Consider the following 25,334-nt stretch of genomic DNA (forward strand, 5'->3'; position numbering starts at 1 on the left):
TCCAGACTAAACAAGGTACTTTTGAAAAAACATGGTCATATTTATGTCCAGAATCTATAATGTGTGCTGAACCAGGATTTTTTACAGTAGTCGTATACCCTTGTGACTAACTAGTAATGCAATAGTTCTTACGTTGAGGAATCATTGCACTAAAGTACATGATACAATGGTCCCAAGGTGTTTATCCTGATTCATTGGATACCATCGGTATAGTCTAGTTTGTTTGCATGCTTACATTTTCTAAATATGTGACTGATGGGGAATCTATCTTTAGTTTTGCAGGTATGTGGTCCTAAACCAAAACATTGGACAAGTTTCAATCTTCAGGGGACATGACATTTTTTTTATATCAATCCCTCCAACAATTGATGCAACATTTAACCACAAATGTCAACCTTGTGATAGCACAAGAAGAAAAGTCAGTGGATAACAAATTTGCCTCAATATATTTTTTATATATAACATTTAACAACTGTGAGGGTAACACTGATGTGGTTCCTTAAGCAGTTGCTATGAACACTTACATCGTGAGTGGTAGTCATGTGATGCAGAGAAAACGTATTGCTGGAGTCTATTTCAGTTTTAACAATCTGCTGGTAATTGCATAGTTATTCAATAATTTATTAGGCAGCATGGAGTACAACAGTCGAGTCAGTAGTATTCAGATCATTAGTATCCATCTTGTTGTTTCTTAGAATGCATTAAAAACAAAAAAGCAACAGATACAAAAGCGCATCCTCGACCCTGAAATGTGGGGTAGGTAATTTGGGAGAAACCAGCTCGAGTCCGCTAGAATTTGAAAATACACAACCGGAAAAAATCTGCCACTTCCTTCCAGAGCCCCTATTCGGGACAAGACAACCCCTTACTGTATGTGCAATGGTCATTGTTTGTTTTCCGATTAGCAACTTCAGATAGATAGATATATAGACAAGATAGATAAGTACTTTATTGATCACAATTTGGGAAATGTTTGCATTGCAGTAGCATAATGGAATGGAGTTAACAGACAACTTCTTTGATGTATATCTGCATGATTTCACACATATCTGTTGATGTCTGTCAGTTAATAACCAATGGGTTGCGATATTTGACTTGACCTACCTAAAAACAACCAAAGCCAGCTCAAACGTTATTCATCAATTCTTCTACAAACGGAAATAAAAATTCAAGCTACAAAAGTATTTTTCAATTGCCTACTGTACAGATTCATTTTGGAATTCATCTGGAATTGGGGCGATTTTCATCATAACAACTAAACTAGACCTGACAAAAATGTCCTGCTTGATCTTCAAGAGGAAAAGCTTTCACTGGACTATGGATAAAGCTTTTCTTTTTTTAAATGTTGTACCTCGTACCTCACAGTCTCTCACAGCGTTCTCCTACCCACACACGCACAGGATAGTAGTGATGGGAATTATGGCTCTTTGAAGGGAGCCGGATCTTATGGCTCCGTTCCTTTCAAAGAGCCGTTCAAAAGAGCCGTTTTTTAAAGGGGGCGGGGTTACTAGGTTTATTTGCAAAATAATCACGAGGATAATGATTGACTGTATTGCCAGACCTAATGTCAATAATCTGCATTATAAACATGATACAAGGTGGCACCATATCCATGTCATTCATGTCAGTGAATGTACTACTTTGAATTGACCCTCTGTATGTGTTAAGTAAATAAAGTTGCCTTGCCTTGAATGAAATTCACGCAACTCTTAATATTAGATACTGTGCTTTTAAGTGGCGATGGAGATTATTTGTTGACCCTGCTTTAAAGGATATTTTGCCTTTACAAATGGTGCGCTTTATCACTGCCTGGGTTTTGGTTGAAGTGCATCCAAATGCTGCTGCGTTTTCGCGTTTGGCTCATTTTCCATCTGAAAAACACGTCGTCTATCTGTCCTGTACCACTTGTTATGACTTCTCTCTCTCTCGTATTCCGTTAAGACCAACCCCATCTCACTCCTCGTGCTGAAACCTACCAATCAGAGTAGGGGCGGGTCTTCACAGAATACGTTTGGGGAACAAAATCAAGCTTTTCAAAAGGCGAGTGGATTTTGGCAGGCAGTGAGTGCGGACCAACGGTTGAACGATAACAAGAACGGCTCTCACCAAGTACGACTCGGTTCCCCTCGTTCGTACCAAAGAGCCGTTCAAAAGAATCGGCTCGTTCGCGACCGACACATCACTACAGGAGAGCCCACACACGCACAGAGGCGCACAGAGGCAGTCACAATTTGTACAGGCTCCCACTACCTGTTAGCATCTGGCATCTGTTAGCATCTAGCTCTCCTGCTTACAAACATTTAGCCATCCCTGCTTATACAACATCTTGACGCAGTTTGGCATTAGTGCATGGGACAGTAATTGCCCTAAACCTTTCACACTCAAGAATGCCATCAAAACACCCTGAGGAAGATACGTCCCCAGCTGACCCAGAAAGCGACGCAGGCACGCAGCTTCTGGTCCAGGCTCTCGTCATCTCACGCCTAGACTACTGCAACTCCCTCCTGGCTGGTCTACCTGCATGTGCCATCCGACCTCTGCAGCTCATCCAGAATGCAGTGGCTCGTCTGGTCTTCAACCTTCCTAAATGTTCCCACTCCGCTCCTCCGCTCCCTTCACTGGCTTCCGGTAACTGCTAGAATCCACTTCAAGACACTGGTACTTGCGTACCATGCTGCGAATGGATCTGGCCCTTCCTACATCCAGGACATGGTTAAACTGTATACCCCAGCACGTGCACTACGCTCTGCTTCAGCCAAACGACTCGCTGCACCCTCGCTGCGAGGGGGACCCAAGTTCCCATCAGCAAAAACACGTGGGTTTGCTATCCTGGCTCCAAAATGGTGGAATGAGCTCCCCATTGACATCAGGACAGCAGAAAGCTTACACACCTTCCGGCGCAGACTGAAAACTCATCTCTTTCGACTCCACTTCGAGCGATAGAATGACTAACAAAGAACTTATATACTAATAAAGGACTGGCTATAGCCAGTTGAGTAGCACTTGAAATGCTTGGCTCTATGAAACCTGGTCGAATGTACTTATTGTAAGTCGCTTTGGATAAAAGCGTCAGCTAAATGCAATGTAATGTAATGTAATGTGCTACAGTACTTCAAAGAGCAAATAAACAGATAACAGACCTTAAAGAGCCTGTGACAGCCTCCCAACAACTGTTGTGCAATGAAATATTGGGCTACTAGTAATCTCGAACCGTCAGCTTAAAAAAGAAGGTGCGATACCGTTCCGATAAATATCAATAATTTCGAACATCGCGGGGAAATTCCTTCTACTCATTTTGAAGTTTTGGGGGGAGCCGGAAGTAACGTCAATGCGGGAACGCTTCACTGTGCGGCAAGAGAGCCAAACACGGACAAAGTGTGTTGTCATGCGTAGAAATGGTGAATTACTGAGATTAGGCACGTTAATGACGTTTGAATGAAGTTGACTACAGTATATTCATATTTGTCAGTGCTTTCATGTCAATTTGGCGACATAAACATATATGATTGTGGTGAAGATGAAGATTAAATTAGGATTAAAAATCGGTAGTGAGAGCTGCTGAATTTCCTCCCGTCGGATGTGATATAAAAACAAATAGATTATTTTTGTAGTTGTAAACTCAAGTGGATTAAACTACATTTATTAGTGCTTTCATGTCAATTTGGCGAACATATGATACATTAAATGATCGTGAGGATGATGATTAAAAATCGTTTGTTTGAGCCGGTCTGCATTTCCTGATGAAAAAACAAACCAATGCTTTTTATAGTTGTAGTACACCAACATGGATTAAACGTGTGTTTTTTTTACCACGATGTTGGGGAAATTAATAGATAAAATGCACGGATTATGATTATTATTATTATTATTATTCCCACTCCGATCGGGACACTAGGTCCACCGTTTCCCCGCAGCGAGGCTCCCCCGTTGACAGTTTACGTGGGCTGTGCTGGGTGCAGTGGCGGACTGCCCATCGGAACGAATCCCGATTGGCCGGTACCGAAGTGGGGTGGTCGGATAAGTCACTAGCACATCCCCCACTCCCCCCATTGACAATTTACTAGCGGTACCGAAGTGGGCTGATTTTTAGTCCCAGTCCACCACTAGCTCCATGACCGTATTATCGCCATATTGACGCACCTAATTTCTTCTAACAGATAAAACATAAACCGATCCTTCAGCCTCATATGAGCTCTCAGACATGTTCAAAATTAAACTGTCATCATCGCTGTCTGAGCTTGCTGCTGTGTGCGCCGTCGTGCGTTTGCATGCAGATGCTGGGATCCGGACGGTGCAGCTGGAGCTCTTGGCCCGCAATTACGTCACACATAATTTGGCGGGATTTGAAGAATCCCCAAGAAGATCCAGAATATGGTCTACATTGAAGGGGAGATGAATGGTTATCAAAGTACAAATATCCCAAATCAGTTCAGTAACGGTTTCAAGGAGACAATATTTACTAAAATTGATGGGTTTGGATGATGGGGGAAACCCGTGTCACAGGCTCTTTAAGGAGGATATCTGACAGCTTTCTGACAAGCTGAAAGAAAAAGAGTCTCTCGTGTCCGGTCTCATGGAGGTAGCATCGGTGCAGTCTAAACAGCTTGCCTCGTTCAGTGCAACTATCCATGACACAGTTCTGTGGGATCCTTCCACCTGTCCGCGGCCTTCCGACTGCTCGACACCTGGCCACCAGCAGTCATGGTCTGAAGTGGTGCGCAAGAGCTTTTTGAATGGGGTAACTTCACCGCCTCGTCTGGGCCTTCGGAACCGCTTCGCGGCCCTGTCCGACAATCCGGTCCATCCAGTTGATGCCCCCGCGGCACTGACCCGTCCAGATGATCCGGCCCGTCCAGCTGGTGCTCCCGCGGCGCCGGCCCGTCCAGGCGATCTGGCCCATCCAGCTGATGCTCCCGCGGCACCAACCCGTCCAGCTGATGCTCCCTCGGCGCCGACCCGTCCAGATCTGCACCCTGCAGCCTCTGCAACTTCTACGCCGGCAGCCGACAGCATTTGTGCTGCTTCCCAGGCCACTGTGGAGTCAACTCGGCGTCCCTCATCCCGTCCGGCGACCACCTCTTCACGTCGTAGACTCCTCAAAGATGCCGTGCTGAGACACTCGGGAAGTTTTTCGGGCCCTGAGACGGCAAGGAAATCCTCTCCGAGCCCAGCTGTTTCTGCTCGATCACCACATCCTCAATCACCGGCACCCCCTCGTCCCCTGTTCGTCCCAACCACATTCCATAATCAGAAACATCCGATTTGTCAACACGGTCACACGCTGCCTCCCTGGAGCCACCGTCCTGGTTATCCTGGAGAAACACTGCTGCTGCTGCACTTACTCCCGTCCTCTATCAATCGTCTAATCGTCCATTTGGGGTCTAACGATACAGACCGCCAGCAGTCGGAGCTGACAAAAAAGGATTTTAAGAAACTTTGTATTCTTTTACGGAGCTGTGAAAAGTCCTTTTTTATCTCAGGTCCGATCCCACCGCTAGGCCGTGGAGCAGGGCGTTTCACTACGATCCTCAGCCTCCACACTTGGCTCCAATCCGCCTGCAGAGCTGCCAATTTTGTTTTTATTGACAATTTCAATCTATTTTGGGACCGACCCGCCCTCTTTGGCACTGATGGAATCCACCCCAGCAGGTAGCCTCCAACTGAACAAACAAAAAACTGAGATCATTGTTTTTGGAGCAAAGAAGGACCGATTAAAAGTAATCACAGAGCTTCAGTCGGCAGACTACAAAGTAACTCACAAAGCAAGAAATCTGGGTGTAGTGATGGACTCAGACCTGAATTTTAACAGTCACATTACAACAGCATACTGCATACTACCACCTGAAGAATATATCAAGGATTAAAAAACCACTAAACGTGGAAAAGCAGCTTTTAGTTATTATACCCCAACAATTTGGAACAAACGGCCTAAATCATGCACGTCCGCCGAAACAATTCCTATTTTTAAATCCCGACTAAAAACGCACCTATTTGCCGCTGCTTTTAATTGAGCTGCCCATACTCACACAACAGTATGCCTTTTTAGTCATGTATTCTGTACCTGCTGTGTTTATTTATTTCATTACCTTTGCTTATTATGCCTGTTTTTAAATGTCTTTTTAATAATGTATTTATGCTGTATTTGTTCTTAAATGTCTTTTGCTTTTAATCCGTAAGGGCACTTTGAATCGCCACGTGCTGAAAAGTGGTATATAAATAAAATTGCCTTGCCTAGCGTTTTTTATTTTAAAAGAGCGTTATCAATCATTTGTAGAATGGACCAAATTACATTATTATCATTTCCCAACATGGCTATAATGATTTTCCTGTCTGCTAAAATGTGTCAAAATTGTGTTGTGTTTTGTGGTCAGTATTGTGAAGTTGAAGACATTTTACACGTTACAACTGTTGGAAGATATAATATTCAATTCATTGTATGTATTAGAAATTATTATTATTAGTGAAAATAGCCATCCGTTGATAAAGTACCAGAGTATGAAACAGGTCTTCCTTGGGTTAATAAAATGGTTGGTGTGGCTAATTAAAACTTCAGGTTAGGGCGGATTGTTCAATGTTTTATTGGGCCTTAAAACTAAATTTAGTGGGAAATGAACACAGATGTCTACTTACTACAGGCAGTTCACATTTTAAGACAACTATGATCATTTTATAACCATAGTGCCACTCAAATATCATCCATCTCTCTCTGAAATAGCCTCATTCCTTTCATTGTCACAATAAAAAGCTGTCCTGGAAGAAAAACACCCAGAACATCAAGATCGATTATCATCAGTTGAGCTTGAATGTGTGAACACTTCCAAGTCTCAGCCTTTAACAATCATACACTCTGACAGATATTCCCACACGATCTGAATGTAGTGCTGCACCCTGGCTGAGCCAGTGATTGCTGCCTCATTTAGAAACACTCCACTTATTCTTGCATTGTGCCTGGTGAGTTAATTTGATGAAAAATTGCTGTTGTGCTTCAGCTAAAAAGATTCCTACAAACAAGATTTTGTTACTGACATAGAAGCCAGCCATTGGAATTAATGGAATGCAGTTGGAGGTCAACCAATCACAGAGCTTGAGAACTAATCACGGGGCTTGTCAAACAGAGCACATGGTGTAGTCCTAAACGATAGCTGGGGATTCTGGGTAGTGTTCTGCCATCCTTTACTCCGAAAAAATATTTGTTTCTCCAAATCGAAGGGGAAAAATACAAAAGCATTGCACACAATTTAAACCAATGTTGTGTAATTACAGTAACAAGGATAATCTGGTGTTTTTTAGTCGATGAGTAGTGCAGATATCACTGTAAAATCAATCGACAGTAAGGGGAATACTTACTTCCGGGTGTACAATACTCCGTTATCCAATGGGAATGGACGCTCACATTGCCTTTAAGGGCAGCCGACACAAACGAATGCCGTGCTTCCATGAGCGTCAAATCCCGCCGCAGATGGGAATACATTGCAATCAATTGAAAGTTATTTGCGTCCCTTTATGAAGCTGAAGGAGCCTAGGAGCGTCACAACTGCACGCCACGGGGCCCTGACCAAGCGTCGCTCCTGGACGATTATGGAGTGAGTGTGTTGATTATATAGAGATCCTGTGTGAGAAAACCAATGTGAGTTTGGAAAATTGCACAATGTAAATATATTATAGTATACCTCAACAATGGAATTATGATCAGTAGAAATGGCCATGACATGGGACCTTTAAGTGATTAAGTATAAACGTTTCCATTTAACTCATTCCAGCACTCTTCAGCCAACAACACTGTGAAATGTAACTAAACTAAACTAAACTACAACCATTCGGAAGTCCATTGCTGCTTTGGGCCTTATTCTTTTTCAATAACAACGCAATACTTCAGGCACTACTTTTCCCCCCTTCAATATTGACTCACAAATTACAAACAGTGAAACAAACAACTTGAACAATGAATCAACATAAAAATGTTTCCTGCCATTTAAAACCCCTTCCAATCCAATATACAGATGTTAACCAACCTTTTGCCAAACAAATCATCTGTGTTACTTTCCTTAAATTCTCAATATACTTTCATCTCAAAACACAGGTAGCATGCATTATTAATACTGTAGAGCAGCACTGACTTAAAAAGGCAGTTTTTAGTTTTCTTTCCCTTCCTTCTAATTATTTTCTTTTGTCTTCCTCTTTTTCATTTTAATAGTGACATTAAGTACTTTCCTACAGTCATCCATTATTCAGCTGATTCTGTCTCATTATTTTGCAGTCTGGAATTTACCTTGTCCAGCTTAATCATTTCTATAGCTTCAGTGATCCATTCTTTTTAGAGTTTCTGAGAAAAACCAATCCAGTTTTTCAAGATTACAGTCTTTGTGACAATACATAACAGGAAAAAAAGATCTCCTTGGAGATGCTCTGCTGAAGGGAAGGGCTATATCACTGTGGATCATTGCTTTCTTTGTTATGCCAAAGCATTTGCTTCAGGCGCTACTTTAGAAATAATTGGAAAGGAGATGATGCATGCAGCAGCCCAGCATTCCCAGCAGCAGCCCAGTGTTTTTGGATAAGAAAAGTGTTGAAGACTTAATCTTGTTCTGCACAATGTAGATACAAGTTTGAAAAGAAGCTTTGGGAGCTGCTGCAGTGTGTGTGTCCCGGGTGTCACCATTGTTACCATTGTCTGCTGTAGACATGATGGTGCTGGCGGTCGCACAGCAGATTTAGCAGATACTGTGACACTGGTCATGATGCACTCGAAGGAATCCGCTGAAGATTATTGCACTCTTTAAAGGTCCCATGTCATGGCCATTTCTACTCATCATAATTCCATTGTTGAGGTCTACTAAAATAGATTTATACTGTGCAATTTTCCAAACTCACATTGGTTTCTCATACAGCATCTCCGTAAAGTATGTGTGTTACGACTGTCGCCTTCCTGTTCGTCTTAACTGTGTTAATCTGTGTGATATGTAAATGAGCTGTGCGGTTGCCCTGACGTGATTGGCTGCCATCTCCTGGTCCGCCTCCTGAAGATTGTGATTGGAGCACGCCGGGCCCAACGCACTCCAATCGCAGCGCACAGCCGGTGCACACCTGCTGGAGATGACTACAAAGCCTGGGGACAATTATCACTCTGGAGGCTCTGCTGTGTGAACAGATGCCTCTCGCTAGTTGCTCTACAAATCTGTTAACAGTGGTGATTGGCTGCCATCTCCTGGTCCGCCTCCTGAAGATTGTGATTGGAGCACGCCGGGCCCAACGCACTCCAACCGGGCTAGCATAACGGTCCACAGACTGAACCCAAAGCTAAGATTCGGTCGACGGGCGCTTGCCGGTTACTTTTTTGCTGTGCAAGAAGACTGAGCAATATTAACACACCAGTTAATATTGTAATCTGCCTCGCCGTTCTTTCTGTCAAAATAACGGTAAGGTTTGCTTTTTTCTTCAAGCTAGTAACATACCTGTTGCTAGTTTGTTCTTCCCTCCACACCGACACCACGGTAAAGAGGACGTTCTCTTTTCTCTCTCACACCAGAGGAGACAGAGATAAAAAAGGTATTAACACACCAGTTAATATTCTTTAAAGAATAAAATCTACACCGTCGGTGTACAAGAGCCGCGAGAGCGGAGCCCCGCGCTGTGTCAAGCTGGGGCTCCCAATTGGACCTCACCATGGTTCCACCCGCGGAGGATGTCCTGGAGTTGGACTACATGGAGGACGAAGAGGATACCTCTGAGTTCCTCCTGTCTGACTCGGATGGGGATGACATCTTCGTTTCACCGGCTCAGGCTGCAAAGCCGGGAGCGATGTCCACTCCCCCGGGCGAGAGCACACCAGCTTCGCCCGTCCTAAGCATGGACTTGCAGGCCGTGTGTCAGCGCGCTGCGTCCAGGCTGGACATCCCATGGCCTGAAGTGGCCAAGGAGACCTCCAGATCTCGCTACGAGGGGAAGAACTTGCCCCAAGCAGCTCCTTCCAGTCTTTCCGGAGATGCTGGACGAGGTGGCGGTCTCGTGGAGAGACCGTCCCTTCAGCAACAACGCCCCAATCCAGGGTGACTCCTCCCTGGACTGTGACGGTATGGAGAGGCTCGGCCTGCTCCGCATGCCGCCCATGGAACCGCTGGTGGCAGCCCACCTCCAACCGAGGCTGGCTTCGACACCAAGCAGGAACCCCATGCTAACGGCAAAGGCAGACCGGTTCCAGTCAGCGATGACTGAACGGGCCTATAAAGCCGCAGCTTTGTCCGCCAGGGCTCTCAACGTCTCCTCGCTGCTGACCGCCTACCAGGCGGAGATTTGCGAGGACATGTCGAGCAGACCTGAGCCTGCCGTGTGGGACGAGATCGCAGCGATCACGGACATTTGCCTCCGTGTGCAGCGCTGCGCAGTCCAAGCCACGGGCAAAGCGCTGGGAATGATGGTGGTACAAGAGAGAGCCAGGTGGCTCAACCTGACCAACCTTCCAGACCGGGAAAAAGAGGATGTTCTGGACATGCCTATCGTTCCCGAGGGCATATTTGGCTCCGCTCTAGCTTCAATGCAACTGAGGTGCGAGTCAAAAAGGAAGGGAGACAAGGCTCTCCAGCTCTGTCTCCCCCGAAGGGTCTAGCCGCCACCTCCAATGGTCCCGCGGCAGGCCTTCACCCAAGCTGTCTCACGTCCTGCCCGGTTCAAAATACCGAAGCAGCAGAGACCGCAGCCCGTCCCGGGTCCCCAGCCCAGTCACAAGGCAAGAGGGAGCTGGCCAAGAAAATCTCCGGTTCCGGCAGCTGCCGCTCAGGCGCAGCCAACCCAGGTATTCAGCCACCAGGCGAGGAAGAAGAAGCGGGCAGCCTGACAGCCTCCTCTCCTCTCCTCGATGAAGGAGCTGGAAGTTCCCTGTTCCCCAGCTCTAGAGCACGTTCCAGTGTTGGATGCTCATGTGTTTTCGGGGTGCCACCATGCCCCTATCTTCCTGCCACCTCGAGTGATGCCAGAACGTCATCCTCAAGTTCACAGCATCAGGGAAATGGACTTAACATCAAAGACAGCAAGTTCCGCTGCCTGTTTAAGTCACACAAACACATGTCATCATTGTTGTTTCAAAATAAATCATTTTCCACTGTCGTTTCCAGGCTTGAAGCCAAGGGCGCAGTCAATAAAAATGAAAAGAAAAACAATAAAACAATAAACAGTCTGTCGTCTGCCCCTCTTTTGAGAGCGGCTACGGCCACTCTCAAAAGGCGGACAATAGACGGGATTGTGAAGGCACCACCGCCACGCGCATGCACAGTGTCGGCCGGGGTTGTCAACTTGGGGTACCACCGTGTTCAGACACTAGAGGGCCCCATAAGACAACAAATAGAGACACTGAGGGTAGACGACAGAGCTGTGACATCTCCACTCGCTTTGAGAAGCGAAAAGTGGAGGATGCTCACAGATTCTGCTTGTGTTGCCCCGTGTTACTGTTAAGACAGTAACACGGGGCTACAGGCTCCAATTCGCTGTCACCCCCCCTCACTTCTCGGGCATTCTGTATTCACAGGCCCGGGGAGAGTCGGCCCATATTCTAGAGCAAGAGATTTTCTCGCTACTAGAAAAGAAGGCTATATCGATAATACCCGCCGAACAGAGTCAGACCGGCTTTTATTCCAAGTATTTCCTCGTTCCCAAACGGGGAGGGAACGGAATTCGGCCTATAGGCCTACTAGATTTGAGAGCTCTGAGCAAATATCTCAAAAGATACAAATTCAGAATACTCACTCACACATCTCTGTTGCGTCTTGTGCGCCAAAACGACTGGTTCACATCAGTCGACCTGAAAGATTCGTATTTCCACATCCCAGTAAATTACCCACACAGGAAATATCTGAGGTTCGCCTTTCAGTGTGTCTGTTACGAGTACAGCGTACTTCCCTTCGGTCTGTCTCTCAGCCCGCGAGTGTTTGTACGGTGTACGGAAGCCGCGATAGCCCCATTAAGACAACAGGGTATTCGCCTGGCAACTTATCTGGACGATTGGCTCCTTCTCGCACAGTCGGAGCAAGAGGCTATTATGCAGACGAATGTCCTCGTAAAACACCTGCTTGACCTGGGTTTTGTAATAAACACAGAAAAGAGCATGTTGTCTCCAGTCCAGACTGTAAGCTTTTAGCAGTGTTCCTCACCCTTAAACGCTTTCTGCCTTTTCTCAGAGGACATCATGTCCTCGTGAGGACAGACAACCACAATATCGTATATAAACCACCAAGGGGGTTTGCGTTCTCTCCAGTTACACATGCTGGCACGCAAACTGATCTTATGGAGCTGCGGACGTCTCCTCTCTCTGAGAGCGACGCACGTTCCAGGAGTGATGAACCTCGGGGCAGACCTGCTGTCCAGAGGTGCACCACTATATGCAGACTGGACTCTACATCCAAGGATTGTGAGTCAGCTGTGGGTGCGTTACGGCCGAGCCGCGGTAGATCTGTTCGCATCAACAACAAAAAAATGCTCGATGTCAGCTGTTCTTTTCAATGCGCGATTTGAACGCACCGTTAGGCGTGGAAGCGCTCGCGCACGTTTGGCCTCCGGTCCTTCTGTACACGTTCCCACCCCTGGCTCTGATAACCCCAACTCTGGCCAGAGTGAGAGAACAACGCCACACACTTATCCTGATAGCTCCGCACTGGCCTGCAATGTACTGGCTGGCGGAGATATATCAGCTGCTGTGCGGGCAGCCGTGGCAGCTCCCACTACGCAGGGACATACTGTCTCAGGCGGGGGGGGGGCGATCTTTCACCCACACCCAGAGCGCTTGGCACTATGGGCCTGGCCCGTGAGTGGTACAATCTGAATACAGTGAGGCTCCCTCAGAAGGTGATTAGGTGAACACTATTCAGAGTGCGAGAGCTTCCTCCACCAGGTCTCTCTATGACTGTAAGTGGAGGGTGTTTGAGGAGTGGTGCCTTCTAGAAGGGCACATCTCTTTTCAATGTCCTGTCGGGGTGATTTTATCATTTCTACAGGACTTAATTCATAAACACAGAGCTTTCTCTACGATCAAAGTGTACCTGGCTGCTATTGCTGCATGCCATGTGGGCTTTGAGGGAAAGACAGCTTGCCAACATCCTTTGGTCTGTCGTTTTATGAAAGGGGCTCGCAGGCTCCTCCCTGTCTCCAGGTCACTGGTGCCCTTATGGGACCTGGCAGTGGTTTTAGATGGGCTCACTCGACCTCCATTTGAACCCCTGGAAGAAGCTGACATGAAACACCTGTCACTGAAGACAGTGCTGTTACTGGCTCTGGCATCTGCCAAGCGAGTCAGTGACATTCATGCGCTCTCTGTACATCCTTCATGCACTCAGTTTGCCCCGGGGCAAACGAGAGTGTTGCTAAAGCCCAACCCTGCCTTTATACCTAAGGTGGTTGGCTCATGTACCCCCATTGACATTGTGGCATTTCCTCCGCCGCTGTGTTCCTCTGAGGAACAGCGGCCGAGTTTGCTGTGTCCAGTTCGTGCTTTATGCATCTATATGGACAGGTCAAAAGAGTTTCGTTGTAATGACCAACTCTTTGTATCCTGGGCTAACCCTCAGAAGGGCAAGCCTGTTACCAGGCAACGGCTCTCCCACTGGATTGTGGAAGCGATTGCTCTGGCTTATACGAGTCAAGGTTTGCAGGCACCAACGGGCCTGCGTGTTCATTCTACTCGTGGACTGGCTACATCCTGGGCTTTGTTCAAGGGTGTTTCCATCCAAGACATTTGTGCAGCAGCGAGCTGGTCCTCGCCGCTCACTTTTGTCCGCTTTTACAGGCTAGATGTCTCTGCTCCAAGTGTGGCCCGCGCAGTGCTGGGTCCCGTGTTGAGACAGAGTTCTACCTGTTAAGTTCTGGTTGTTTTGGTGATTTTTGAGATAAGCATGTCTAGCAATACGGGAGTTTCAATATCCCATAGTGAGACATCGATCGGAGTGTTATGAATGAGAACTATAGGTTACTTACGTAACCCCAGAGTAACATGAAGTGAGATGTCTCACCAGACGGCCCTTCTTGCTAAGGCGAAGCGAGAAGAGGTGCTTATTTTGAATGACGCTGCGTCGTAGCGCAAGCTACTTAAAGGGTGGGTGGATTCCCTGACGTTGACGTCAAGATCACCAGCCAATCAGGATTGGCGTAATGAGATTGATGCTTCTGTTTGCATACGCGTTGAAGCGCATCCCATAGTGAGACATCTCACTTCATGTTACTCTGAGTACTGGGGTTACGTAAGTAACCTATAGTCCTCCTTTTGTTTGGTTAGTTATCAACCTGTGCCCTTTTGGCCTTTTTGTTTGTTCCAGGCTTCATGCCTGCCATTTTGTTTACCTCTGCTACTTAAAATGAACCCATTATAATTATACCAATTCCAACTGGTGTGTGTTGCATTTCCTCATCCCTAGTGGGGACCTACCAATGTGCATTCACCGGTATTCACTCTCTGTCCTACACGGCTTGTTGGAGCTCTTGCCCCCCCCCCCCCCCCCCCTCCCTGTGAGCCCAGTGTGCTCTGATTGGTCGGGACGTTGCAAGGCTCATTGCGAGGCTCGTTGCTGCTCGTTGCTGCTCGTTGCTGCTCGCCGCTGCTGCGAGGAGCGGACATGTTTCCGGGTCGGTGATACAGCGAGAACAAGCGAAACTCATCCTGAGCACACACAAACACTCACAGCCGAAGTAAAAACAATAATATTGAGTAAGAAAAAGGTTTATAACGCTGTGAGAATGGGTCTGCAGAGAGCATTTCTCCGCGATCCCAACTCGTCTATTACCAACCAGGGAGCTCTATGCAAGTCAATAGGCAGGGTTCGTATGGTCATTGAAACCCTGGAAAAGTCATGGAAATTCAAAATGAAAATTCCAGGCCCTGGAAAAGTTATGCAAAACAATGTTTTTCCCAAAGTTTTGGAAAAGTCATGGAAATGTAACTAAAGTTGCATCAAATATAATTTACATTTTATCTAATCGCCGAAATAATCTGCCGTTGCGAGCTGTTATTTGCCATCATGACGCGCATGGTGTTATTTTTTAATATATGAAGCGCGAGCTGTGTGCTCGAGTCTTCCTGCCTGTCGGCTGAACTCTGCTGCTCCGGGATGAAGGTCAGCTACATTAGCTACGGTGCGTTCGTTAACTGTGCGGAGTCACTGTGGCACAGACTGCACCGCTGGTGAACAGCTGTTAGAACGGGCCGTTCAGGTGTTCAGAGCAGAGCGGCAGAGCGTGATGTGAACTGAAACGTTTTTCTGTCACAATATCATTTATGGAATCGTTGAGCTAGCTAGCTAGCATACATTGTCACTATCTGCTAACGTTAGCTTTAGCCTTAGTTTTCTAATAGTTTTTTTCATAGGCTATAAACGGAGGTGGTATAAGTATAGATATTGTGCTAGAGTAAAAGTAGAAGTACTCAGATCTTGCACTTTAGTAGAAGTACTCAGATGTTGTTCTTAAAAGTAGAAGTACTCAGGTCTTTTACTTGAGTAAAAGTAGAATTACTCAGGTCTTGTACTTGAGTAAAAGTAGAAGTACTCAGATGTTGTACTTGAGTAAAAGTGGAAGTACTCAGATAAGTAAAAGTAGAAGTACTCAGATATTGTACTCGAGTAAAAGTACTCAGATCTTGTACTTTAGTAGAAGTACTCATATCTTGTACTTTAGTAGAAGTACTCAGATCTTGTACTTTAGTAGAAGTGGAAGTACTCAGATCTTGTACTTAATAAAAGTATAGTACTCAGATCTTGTACTTGAGTAAAAGTAGAAGTACTCAGATCTTGTACTTGAGTAAAAGTAGAAGTACTCAGATCTTGTACTTGAGTAAAAGTAGAAGTACTCAGGTCTTGTACTTGAGTAAAAGTAGAAGTGAAAGTAGCGACAGTAAAAGTAGTCGTTGTGCAGATTGGTCCATTTCAGAATAATATATATGATATGTTTTATAATGATTGATCATGAAAGTGTTCTCAAAGCTGGTGAAGGTGCAGCTAGTTTGAATGACTTTGTATACTGCAGGGTAGCTTGTGAATTTACTCCAGGTGGAACTAAAGTCTGATTTAACACTTGATTATATTTCACATCATTCCTCCACATCTGTAGAGTAACTAAAGGTATTAAATACATGTAGTGGAGGAAAAGTACACCATGTACCTCTGAACTGTAGTGGAGTAGAAGTACACCATGTACCTCAGAACTGTAGAGGAGTAGAAGTACACCATGTACCTCAGAACTGTAGAGGAGTAGAAGTACACCATGTACCTCTGAACTGTAGAGGAGTAGAAGTACAAAGTAGCAAAACATTGAAATACTTAAATAAAGTACAAGTATCTAAAAATTGTACCCACGTATAGTACTTGTTGAATTTATGAACTTAGTTACTTTACACCACTGGCTATACAGATAGAAAGACTAAGTAGAGCTTGTGTATTGTGTTTTTTTTGTTTCCTTGTGCCTCAAAGATACAAAGATAGCACATTTATCATGAATTGGCTGGTGGAGTTTACTTTGGCTGGTGAGCTGGATAAAGTTGACATTTGACGTGTCTATATTTATTTGTCTGCAGCAGCACTGTGCAAACTCTGGCAGTATTTGTTTTATCTGCCAACCTGGCATGCTCATATTACATTATGTACTTACACCTGATCATGAATTGTATGCTGTGCTCTTAAAGGAAGAAAACACAATGCCTCATTGGGAATTTGAGGAGCTTCTTTATAAGGAGGAGGGTTGTTCCAGATGTGTTGATGTACAACTATTCATTTATAAACAATGTTATCTTGTTAGTTGTCAGTATCAACATGTATCATAACAAAAAGTTTCTGTTCCTAAAGATAGTCAATTGTCCAAGGCCGCATTGTCCTGAAACACTCCAAAAGTTGCACAGTTCACACAAAGTTTGGAAAATGTTTTAGTTGAAATATACTCCTTAAAGGGCCCATGTCATGCTTTTCCGGTTATTACCCGTCCCCTTGTGTGTTATGAAGGTCTTTCTGCATGTAAACGGTAATGGACCAATCCGCGGAGCACCTCACACACCAGGATCCCTTGGCTAACTAACAGGGAGTCCCCATTGACTTGCATAGAGCTCCCTGAACGCTGGTAATAGACGAGTTGGGATCGCAGAGAAATGCTCTCCGCAGACCCATGCTCACAGCGTTATAAACAGGGGTGCACATAACTTTTTTAGTGAGTTACTCAGATGATTACCAGGAGACAGCGTTTGGTACTCACCCCACACGAGTACGCGTGGGCCTCCTCAGCGTCTCCTTCACTGTCCTCTATTTACACTTCTTGCATGCTAGATGATGAAGATGATGAAGATGCACCTCCCTGTCTCTTTTTAAGCCTCCGATTTGCTTTCTCCAAAACTTGTTGCCAAAACTGTGAAGTCCTTGCATTTCCTGAGGTCAAATACTAAGACATTATCACATGACTTGAAGTCATATATCTGATTTCAGATGTGGGAAGTTACTAAGTACACTTCTTCAAGTACTCTACTTAAGTACAATTTTGAGATATGTGTACTTTACTTTGATCTAATTTGTCAAATTAGCTGCACCTTGCAGCTTTGAGAACACTTTAATTATCAATCATTATAAAACATATCATATATATTATTCTGAAATGGACCAATCTGCACAATGGCTACTTTTACTTTTGGTACTTTAACTATATTTTGATGATAATACTTTTCTAATTTTACTTGAGTAACATTTTGAATGCAGGACTTTTACTGTAACAAAGTAACACTCTGGTACTTCTATTTAGTAGAAGATCTGAGTACTTCTACAAAAGTACAAGATCTGAGTACTTCTACTAAAGTACAAGATCTGAGTACTTCTACTCGAGTAAAATATCTGAGTACTTCTACTTTTACTTATCTGAGTACTTTTACTCAAGTACAACATCTGAGTACTATACAATTATTGAGTTTAATAAAAGTATAGTACTCAGATGTTGTACTTGAGTAAAAGTAGAAGTACTCAGATGTTGTACTTGAGTAAAAGTAGAAGTGAAAGTAGCGACAGTAAAAGCAGTCGTTGTGCAGATTGGTCCATTTCAGAATAATATATATGATATGTTTTATAATGATTGATCATTAAAGTGTTCTCAAAGCTGGTGAAGGTGCAGCTAGTCTGAAGTACTTTGTAGACTGCAGGGTAGCTGGTGGATTTACTCCAGGTGGAACTAAAGTCTGATTTAACACTTGATTATATTTCACATCATTCCTCCACATCTGTAGAGTAACTAAAGGTATTAAATACATGTAGTGGAGGAAAAGTACACCATGTACCTCTGAACTGTAGTGGAGTAGAAGTACACCATGTACCTCAGAACTGTAGAGGAGTAGAAGTACACCATGTACCTCAGAACTGTAGAGGAGTAGAAGTACACCATGTACCTCAGAACTGTAGTGGAGTAGAAGTACACCATGTACCTCAGAACTGTAGTGGAGTAGAAGTACACCATGTACCTCAGAACTGTAGAGGAGTAGAAATACACCATGTACCTCTGAACTGTAGAGGAGTAGAACTACAAAGTAGCAAAACATTGAAATACTTAAATAAAGTACAAGTATCTAAAAAATGTACCCACGTATAGTACTTGTTGAGTTTATGAACATTATAGCCACCACTGGCTATACAGATAGAAAGACTAAGCCTTGCACAGAGGCATGACAATACATTTTCAAAATGCTCAACAGTGCTGCCAAAATTATAAACTGACTGCTACACAATTATAATAAATGCTTTTATATATTTCTATTAGATGTGACTCTTTGGCGTTTCTGTTATTATTACCTGCTGCTTTAGTTGTTCTGACTGCTAACATCCTCTGTTCCTCATTTTAAAGCCGATATCCCGTGGGGTCAGGGGTCGGGTCCTTTTCACCTTTTTCATACCTGATGATTTTTCCTCCCTGACTACAGTTGCTTTAGCGTGTAGAAGCTAGTAAGCCTACTATTTGATGTGTTTTAGATAGGCACTACATGTTTCATATGCAGACCTTATTTTCCTGTTCCATGTTCAAATAAAACATTTTCAGTGGTAATTTTGTTTTGGTCATGGAAAATGAGTTAAAGGTCATTGAGAAGTCATGGAAAAGTCATTGAAAATCATTGGTGAAAAAGTGTATGAACCCTGAATAGGGAATAGGTGTGTGAGGTGCTCCGCGGATTGGTCCATTTGTTGTTGATCTGGGTGTTCACACGTCACAGAACCCAGGAAGAAAATAATGGAAAATGAGAAATCTCCAACGAGGCGTTCTGGGGCAGCATGGTCTTTTCTTTGTTAGAGTTTTACTCGCTGCAGGGTGTACTTTGAGGGTTTTTGACTCTGCAGACCGTTTACATGCAGAAAAATCTTCATAACACACAAGGGGACGGGTAATAACCGGAAAAGCATGACATGTGCCCTTTAAGAAAGTAGGGATGAACAGTTGGTCTTCCTGTGGTCAGCCTGATCACACTGCAGTCACAGTGATGTATGAATGAGCTTCATTACCACCACATGTCACCTGTTGTCCACCTTTCCTAACTCCAACACACACTTGCCTTTAATGTGTTGGGTGAACTCAGTCTACGTTTTTTTATTCTTCTGTATTTCATGTATTTACTGTACGTAAAGCCCCAGAGAAGCAAATGAGCAAAATGTTTGGTATGTAATAAAGTGTTTTCCCCTGGAATAGTTTTTAGCAGGTGAACTTTCCAGCACATGAGGCAAAAGTGAGTAGTACATCAGGAAAAGGGATCCTGAAGGAAAACTAAAATGTCCCTGGAAAGAGTTAGCTTTTAAGTGTTTTGTCAGTATATTTAATATGACTATGTTAGCTAGGCTAGCTAGCTAGCTTACAGCAGAACTGCAATAATCTTGGAAGGAATCCTGTAAATAAATTGTTAAAATAAGACGACAAAGCTTACATTTTGGGTAACTTTCCAAAAACACAGACTTTATAATGCGTTGTTTCAGTAAACGCTGTGCATGTTTCATCCAGCTGGTTAATGTGTTCTAAATGCTGCCCATGTGTTGTGAAGTTGGTGAAGATTTTTCTTCATTTGCAACTGATTTGGCACATTTGTGTTTTTAATTTGCATTCTTTTTGAAACTACAGCGCGTTTCTCTTAATGGAAATGTTTGGGGCCGTTGTTGCGCATTTGCTCCTGTTGGCCAACATCTTTTTTATCCTGCTCATAACCATAACCCAAGAAGTAGAAACAATTAAGAACAGACTTAGAAAATGGATCACCAGATTGTTTTTTCTTTTAAATCATTTAGGTCCATTTTATTTGTTCAGCCTTTATTTTGTTGTATTATGCTCTGCCTTTCTGGTTGAATTACATTTCCAGAAGTTTGTTGTGTTTTGATATATAAGTCATTGTATCGGCTCGCCTGACTGGCTTCCTTGTCTTCTCTCCTCTCTTGTCTCCTCCAGGGAAATAGAGGAAGAGTTGGAGGTGGTGTGGCAGGCAGCGACCCGGGAGAACCAGCAGATCAGGGACACTCTTTTGGACTTGAGGCCCTCTGTAGACCTCTCCAGTATTGCCTGGCCTTCTCCAGCTCAGGATGAAGCCAACACATCCGCCCGACGACAGGAGCAAAGCTCCTCACCTCTCCTCTTCACCTCTCATGAAAGCCCCGGGCTGCAGAGAAGGTCCATATTTAAATCTGACTCTGGTCACCAAAACACCTCCTTGGACGAAAAACATAAACATGGGCTGGATTACTATTGCTAAAAGTCATAAACAATAGGTGTTCACTCATATTGGCAGCATATACTTTATTAGTTAAAGTCCTGAATGTGTCAATGTAGAGACTTCTGCTTTTATTTCGCAGATAAAATCTCAGACTTGCTTTAAACAAACCATTGTAAGACAAGCATAATGAAACAGCTTACTTTATATAACTGCTCAATTTTGAGTATGTGGCCAAATATACCTGACATAAGTCAGAAAGACTGCCATTTTATAAAGGTTTTTAATCTATTGCTCTTTTTAAATTTGCCTCAGGGGTTATAGACCATGCCACATATAATAGATGAAGTTTACCCAGGAGTGGAACAAGTTGCATCATTCTGCTTGATAAAGGCATAGGCAATGTTGCCTCCTACTGGGCACATATGGTAATAGATTCTCATTGTCACAGTGTGACATGGTACCGAACAGGCAGCAATGGAAAAGCTACAGGTACATTAGTATGTTCAAAATGAGTCATGTGGAGGAGATACTGTTCATTGTGCTTTAGGGAATTTCCATGTTTAAAAAACTGTCATTATAAAATAAAAGGGAGAACAAGTGTTAGAATAAATGTTTATGCACAAAGAAAAGCACATCTTTAAATACATGATTGAGTTTATTTTCATGTTATAACTGATTTTTTTCAACAATCAGATATATTATGGCAAATTTAGCTGAATTAACTACCTGATTTGCAATGAAATCCGCTTCAGACATAGTGAAAAGGGAACAAAGTGTCATTCAATGGGACAGATTGTATACAATTAATTGTTTTTCTCACTTTTAAGTAGTTGTGAAACCAGTGGGCTTTTATCGTTGGGAGTGCTCCTTTTCAAATACATACGTAACACTAGCCATCAATTAAGAACGTGTCATGACGCATAACCGTTTTCCAGCAGGATGACACAGAGACCACGAGGCAGAGAACTGTCTGCGTAGATCTACCACAGATCCCTGCTGACGGACACAGAGCAGCGTGACGGCGGTACAGTGGCTCACACACGTATGAAAGCTGTTAAAGGATGAGGAATATTTGTAATAGCTGGTGTAATGGCAGACTGTGCACCTCCTATACCAATCAAAACATCCTAAATATTGCATTGAGCCTTAGGCTAATAGTGATGGGAATTACGGCTCTTTGAAGGGAGCTGGATGTTATGGCTCCGTTCCTTTCCGAGAGCCGTTCAAAAGAGCTTGGGTTTTTTTTTTTTAAAGGGGGGGTTAATAGGTTTATCTGCGAAATAATCACCAGGATAATGATTGACTGTATTGCTAGAAATCTACTTTTACTCACAGAAAATGTTTAACTTGCTACATCTCTCAGGCAGCCAAACTACTACTCAAGCAGCATGCGTTATGCCATGATCTATGGCACATTTGCATTCAGTAAAGCAAGTTCCCGTAAAGACGAGTGGATTTATGGCAGGCAGTGAAACATCGATAAAAACGTAGGACTCGGTTCCCTTCGTTCGTACCAAAGAGCCGTTCAAAATAATCGGACCATTCGTGAACGTCACATCAGTATAGGCTAAATATAATCAGCAATTAACATTTGTACATATGCTTTAATCATCAGCAAATAATGGTTACATTTGAAGAGGCAGCTTTGTATCTACTCTCTAAACATTTACAAATTGTGAACGAATAATATAAGTTTCCAAAAAAAAACAGAAAAACAATCACACATTGCGACAAAACATGATCTTTGAATCATCCTTGTTACACATTTTAAAATTCACCAGATTGAGAAGGTTTTGGCATTAATTCACCAAATAACACAGATTCACACCATGATAGAATGAAGGTAAATATTTGAACACTTAAAAGTCTTACTGGCAGCTACTAAGGACCAAAAACTCCAAAAGAAACGGAGAATCCCCGTTTACAAACTGTGGTGGTTCTGGGTGCTGTGATTGTTTCATAGTGGTTAAAATCAGAACTGAAGGCAATGCCGTATGCTCTTGATTTCACCACCTTCAAATTCAAGAGCTCCTAATCGATGGCTGAATTCCAAACTGACCCCTTCACCCTCCCAAGACAAGCTTTTGGACAAACTCCCCTGTCCCCTCTCTTCGACAGGAACAGGAAATGTCTTATATTTTCATAACAACGGTTTTAATTCAGCATATTTCGGACAAAAAATGAATAAAAATTACAGAAAAATGTGTAACTCTTTTTGTTTAAATCTGATGTCTATGAGGTGCTCGGTTTCTGCAACAGTCCCTGTAAATAAACACAACTTCACAAACTAATTAACTATTCTACTGTTTTCTAGACTAGACACGGGTATACAAATAAGAATACAATGTAACCTTCAAGTTCAAATCAGTATAACAATATCAAATGTCTTTGTGCTGTTTTTAAGTAAATGTTTGCATGGAAATATTTGTACACAGCATGTTCCCTGATAGCACAAACAGCCGGCACATGTTCAGGTAGGGCAGCAGGTGAAAACAGGACCGATGTAGACTTGCTGTTGGAGGGCCTGTTAAGCCACCCCCACCCTACACTCGTTGGTTTGGAATAGCCCCATATACACGGGAACGCAAACTAACCGAATTCGATATAAAAAAAGTCTTCAGTTCACACGGATACGGCTCAATAAACGTGTCCCTTCACATGAGACCGCTTGACCCGCTGTAGTACATATGCCGGGCCTGTAAGATTTTGCACTAACATCTGTAGCATGGTCAGTAGCTACTGACAGCTCTACTGACCATGCTACAGCAGAGGTGGGGAGAGGCGGGGCTATGGCTTCATCGTTATCAGGAGATTATTGTGGGACGTACACACGGAGCCGTTTGGCCCCCCAGAGCGTTCCGTCCGCAGATCTATCCACCTTGGGACCCGTTATCGTTTTAGGGTTCCGTTTTCACGGTTCCGTTACGGCCTTGTGTGAACGAACGGGCTATACGAAAGAGAAAAGTAGCACATACAACCCGTATCGTTCCGGTGTAAACAGCGCCTTTGATGTGGGTGACCCTTCACGAGAACGCACAAACTTAGTTTGTAGTAGTGATGGGAATTCCTGCTCTTTTTAGTGAGCCGGATCATTTGGCTCGGCTCACCAAGAAAAGCCGGCTCTTTCGGCTCCCTAACGGCTCTTCATTTGACCACATATACATTTTATAATTCAATCAAATGTAGCCTTGTTTTGACTAATTATTTATATGTGAACACATCACATATCACTTAAATTATTCAATACATCCTTTGTACTGAAGTATTCAAAAGTAAAAATGACATGTTTAATAAATGATTTGCTGTGGCCAAATATTTTCATTGCATTTACAGACCCTTGTAACTCTGATACCACACACTGACTTGCTTGTAGAACCACGCTACACAAAGCAGATAGCAACACCTATAAAAACTTAAGCATAGACATTTCAAAAAAGAGGCTACTGTATCGACATTTTAAAATTATATTTAAAGAAAAGGCCCTGACAAAACAGCAGGGCTCTATTTCAGTATTAACTATAGAAAAAAAGACAGCAACAGCTGACATCAAATCTTTGCTGAGCCTAAGGATAATCATAAATAAATAACAGTGAAAATAAATATATTGCAATGCTCAAAACAGCAACATCCAACAGTCTCTAATCCTTGGATATTACATGTCACTTGCAGATTATTATTATCTGATATTTAAGAAGTGTGTTACATTTTAAATGGCAGAAAGTCTTGTTGCGATTTCCAGATATTAAAAGAGGTCCCTTGAGTTTCTCTGGTAATTATCAATAGTAGCAGTTAAGTGAATACTGTTCAAACAATACCTGTGTTTGTGTTTTATATTGATTTCTCTGTTTTATCCTTTCATAAATGTGAGGACTAAAATGGCTATAAACAAGGGCTGGTTAGAGTAAACAGGGTTTTATTGCTCTGTGGGGGAGGTGTAGTTATGCAGGACAGGGTGCTAGGTGGGGGAGAGTATATTCTGCTTAAGATCTCTAGCATGTCATGTTTCAGGGAAGTCTACATATCTTGAATAGTATATGTGTGGGTTTAATTACTTTGTATTCTGTGTAACCAGAAGTTGGAGATATGAGAGATGAAATATTTGTGTTATCTTTGGAAGCAAGGAAATATCCTTTAAGACACATCTGAGATCTCTGGAATGTAGGGGGTGTGGAGGCTGAGTAAACTCCACCCCTTCCTGTTGGTGTTGGTATGAAAGAAGCTGTTCATCTTTGTGTTCTGCCTCTCTTCTCGCGCTGCCCAGACCGGAGGGTCTTGCAGCACGTGAACAAGGCCAGGAGTAAGGTATATTCCTGACATTACGCACATGATATGATATGGCTTTGTATGGTATGGTAATGTATTGATTGTATTGCATTGTCATATTACCATTAAAGTAGATTATTGTTTAACGGTTACTTGGTAGCTCTGGATTCCTTCCTGTATGATAACCAGCTTGTTAGGTACGCGCGGAGATTTGAAAAGCGGACCAGTTATCCCTCAAAATCTCCATCACACTGCATGCATGCACGCAGCTGTAGCGCGGAGATCATCATCATCATTCTGTCTTGTATTACTTAACAAAAAACGGCTCGTTCGCGAGCCGGCTCCCATCGTTCACTTAAAAGAGCCGGCTCAAAGTTCGCGACCGACATATCACTAC

General features: G+C 43.4%; 1 protein-coding gene across 3 annotated transcripts in view; it reads left to right on the plus strand.

Moving 5' to 3' along the window:
* The window catches only part of cep89 (centrosomal protein 89), a 114,060-nt gene extending 88,971 nt beyond the window's left edge, over positions 1 to 25,089 (plus strand). For 2 of the 3 annotated variants that reach the window (XM_034107851.2, XM_034107859.2), the window contains exon 18: positions 20,413 to 25,089. In XM_034107851.2, coding sequence (XP_033963742.1) covers positions 20,413 to 20,713 — 301 coding nt within the window. In that variant the 3' untranslated portion in view covers positions 20,714 to 25,089. The remainder of the gene's footprint in view (positions 1 to 20,412) is intronic. The other variant, XM_034107868.2, reaches the window with a different exon arrangement.
* The last annotated feature ends 245 nt before the right edge of the window (positions 25,090 to 25,334 follow it).

Source organism: Pseudochaenichthys georgianus, chromosome 3 (genome assembly GCF_902827115.2).
Source record: "Pseudochaenichthys georgianus chromosome 3, fPseGeo1.2, whole genome shotgun sequence".
NCBI lineage: Eukaryota > Metazoa > Chordata > Actinopteri > Perciformes > Channichthyidae > Pseudochaenichthys > Pseudochaenichthys georgianus.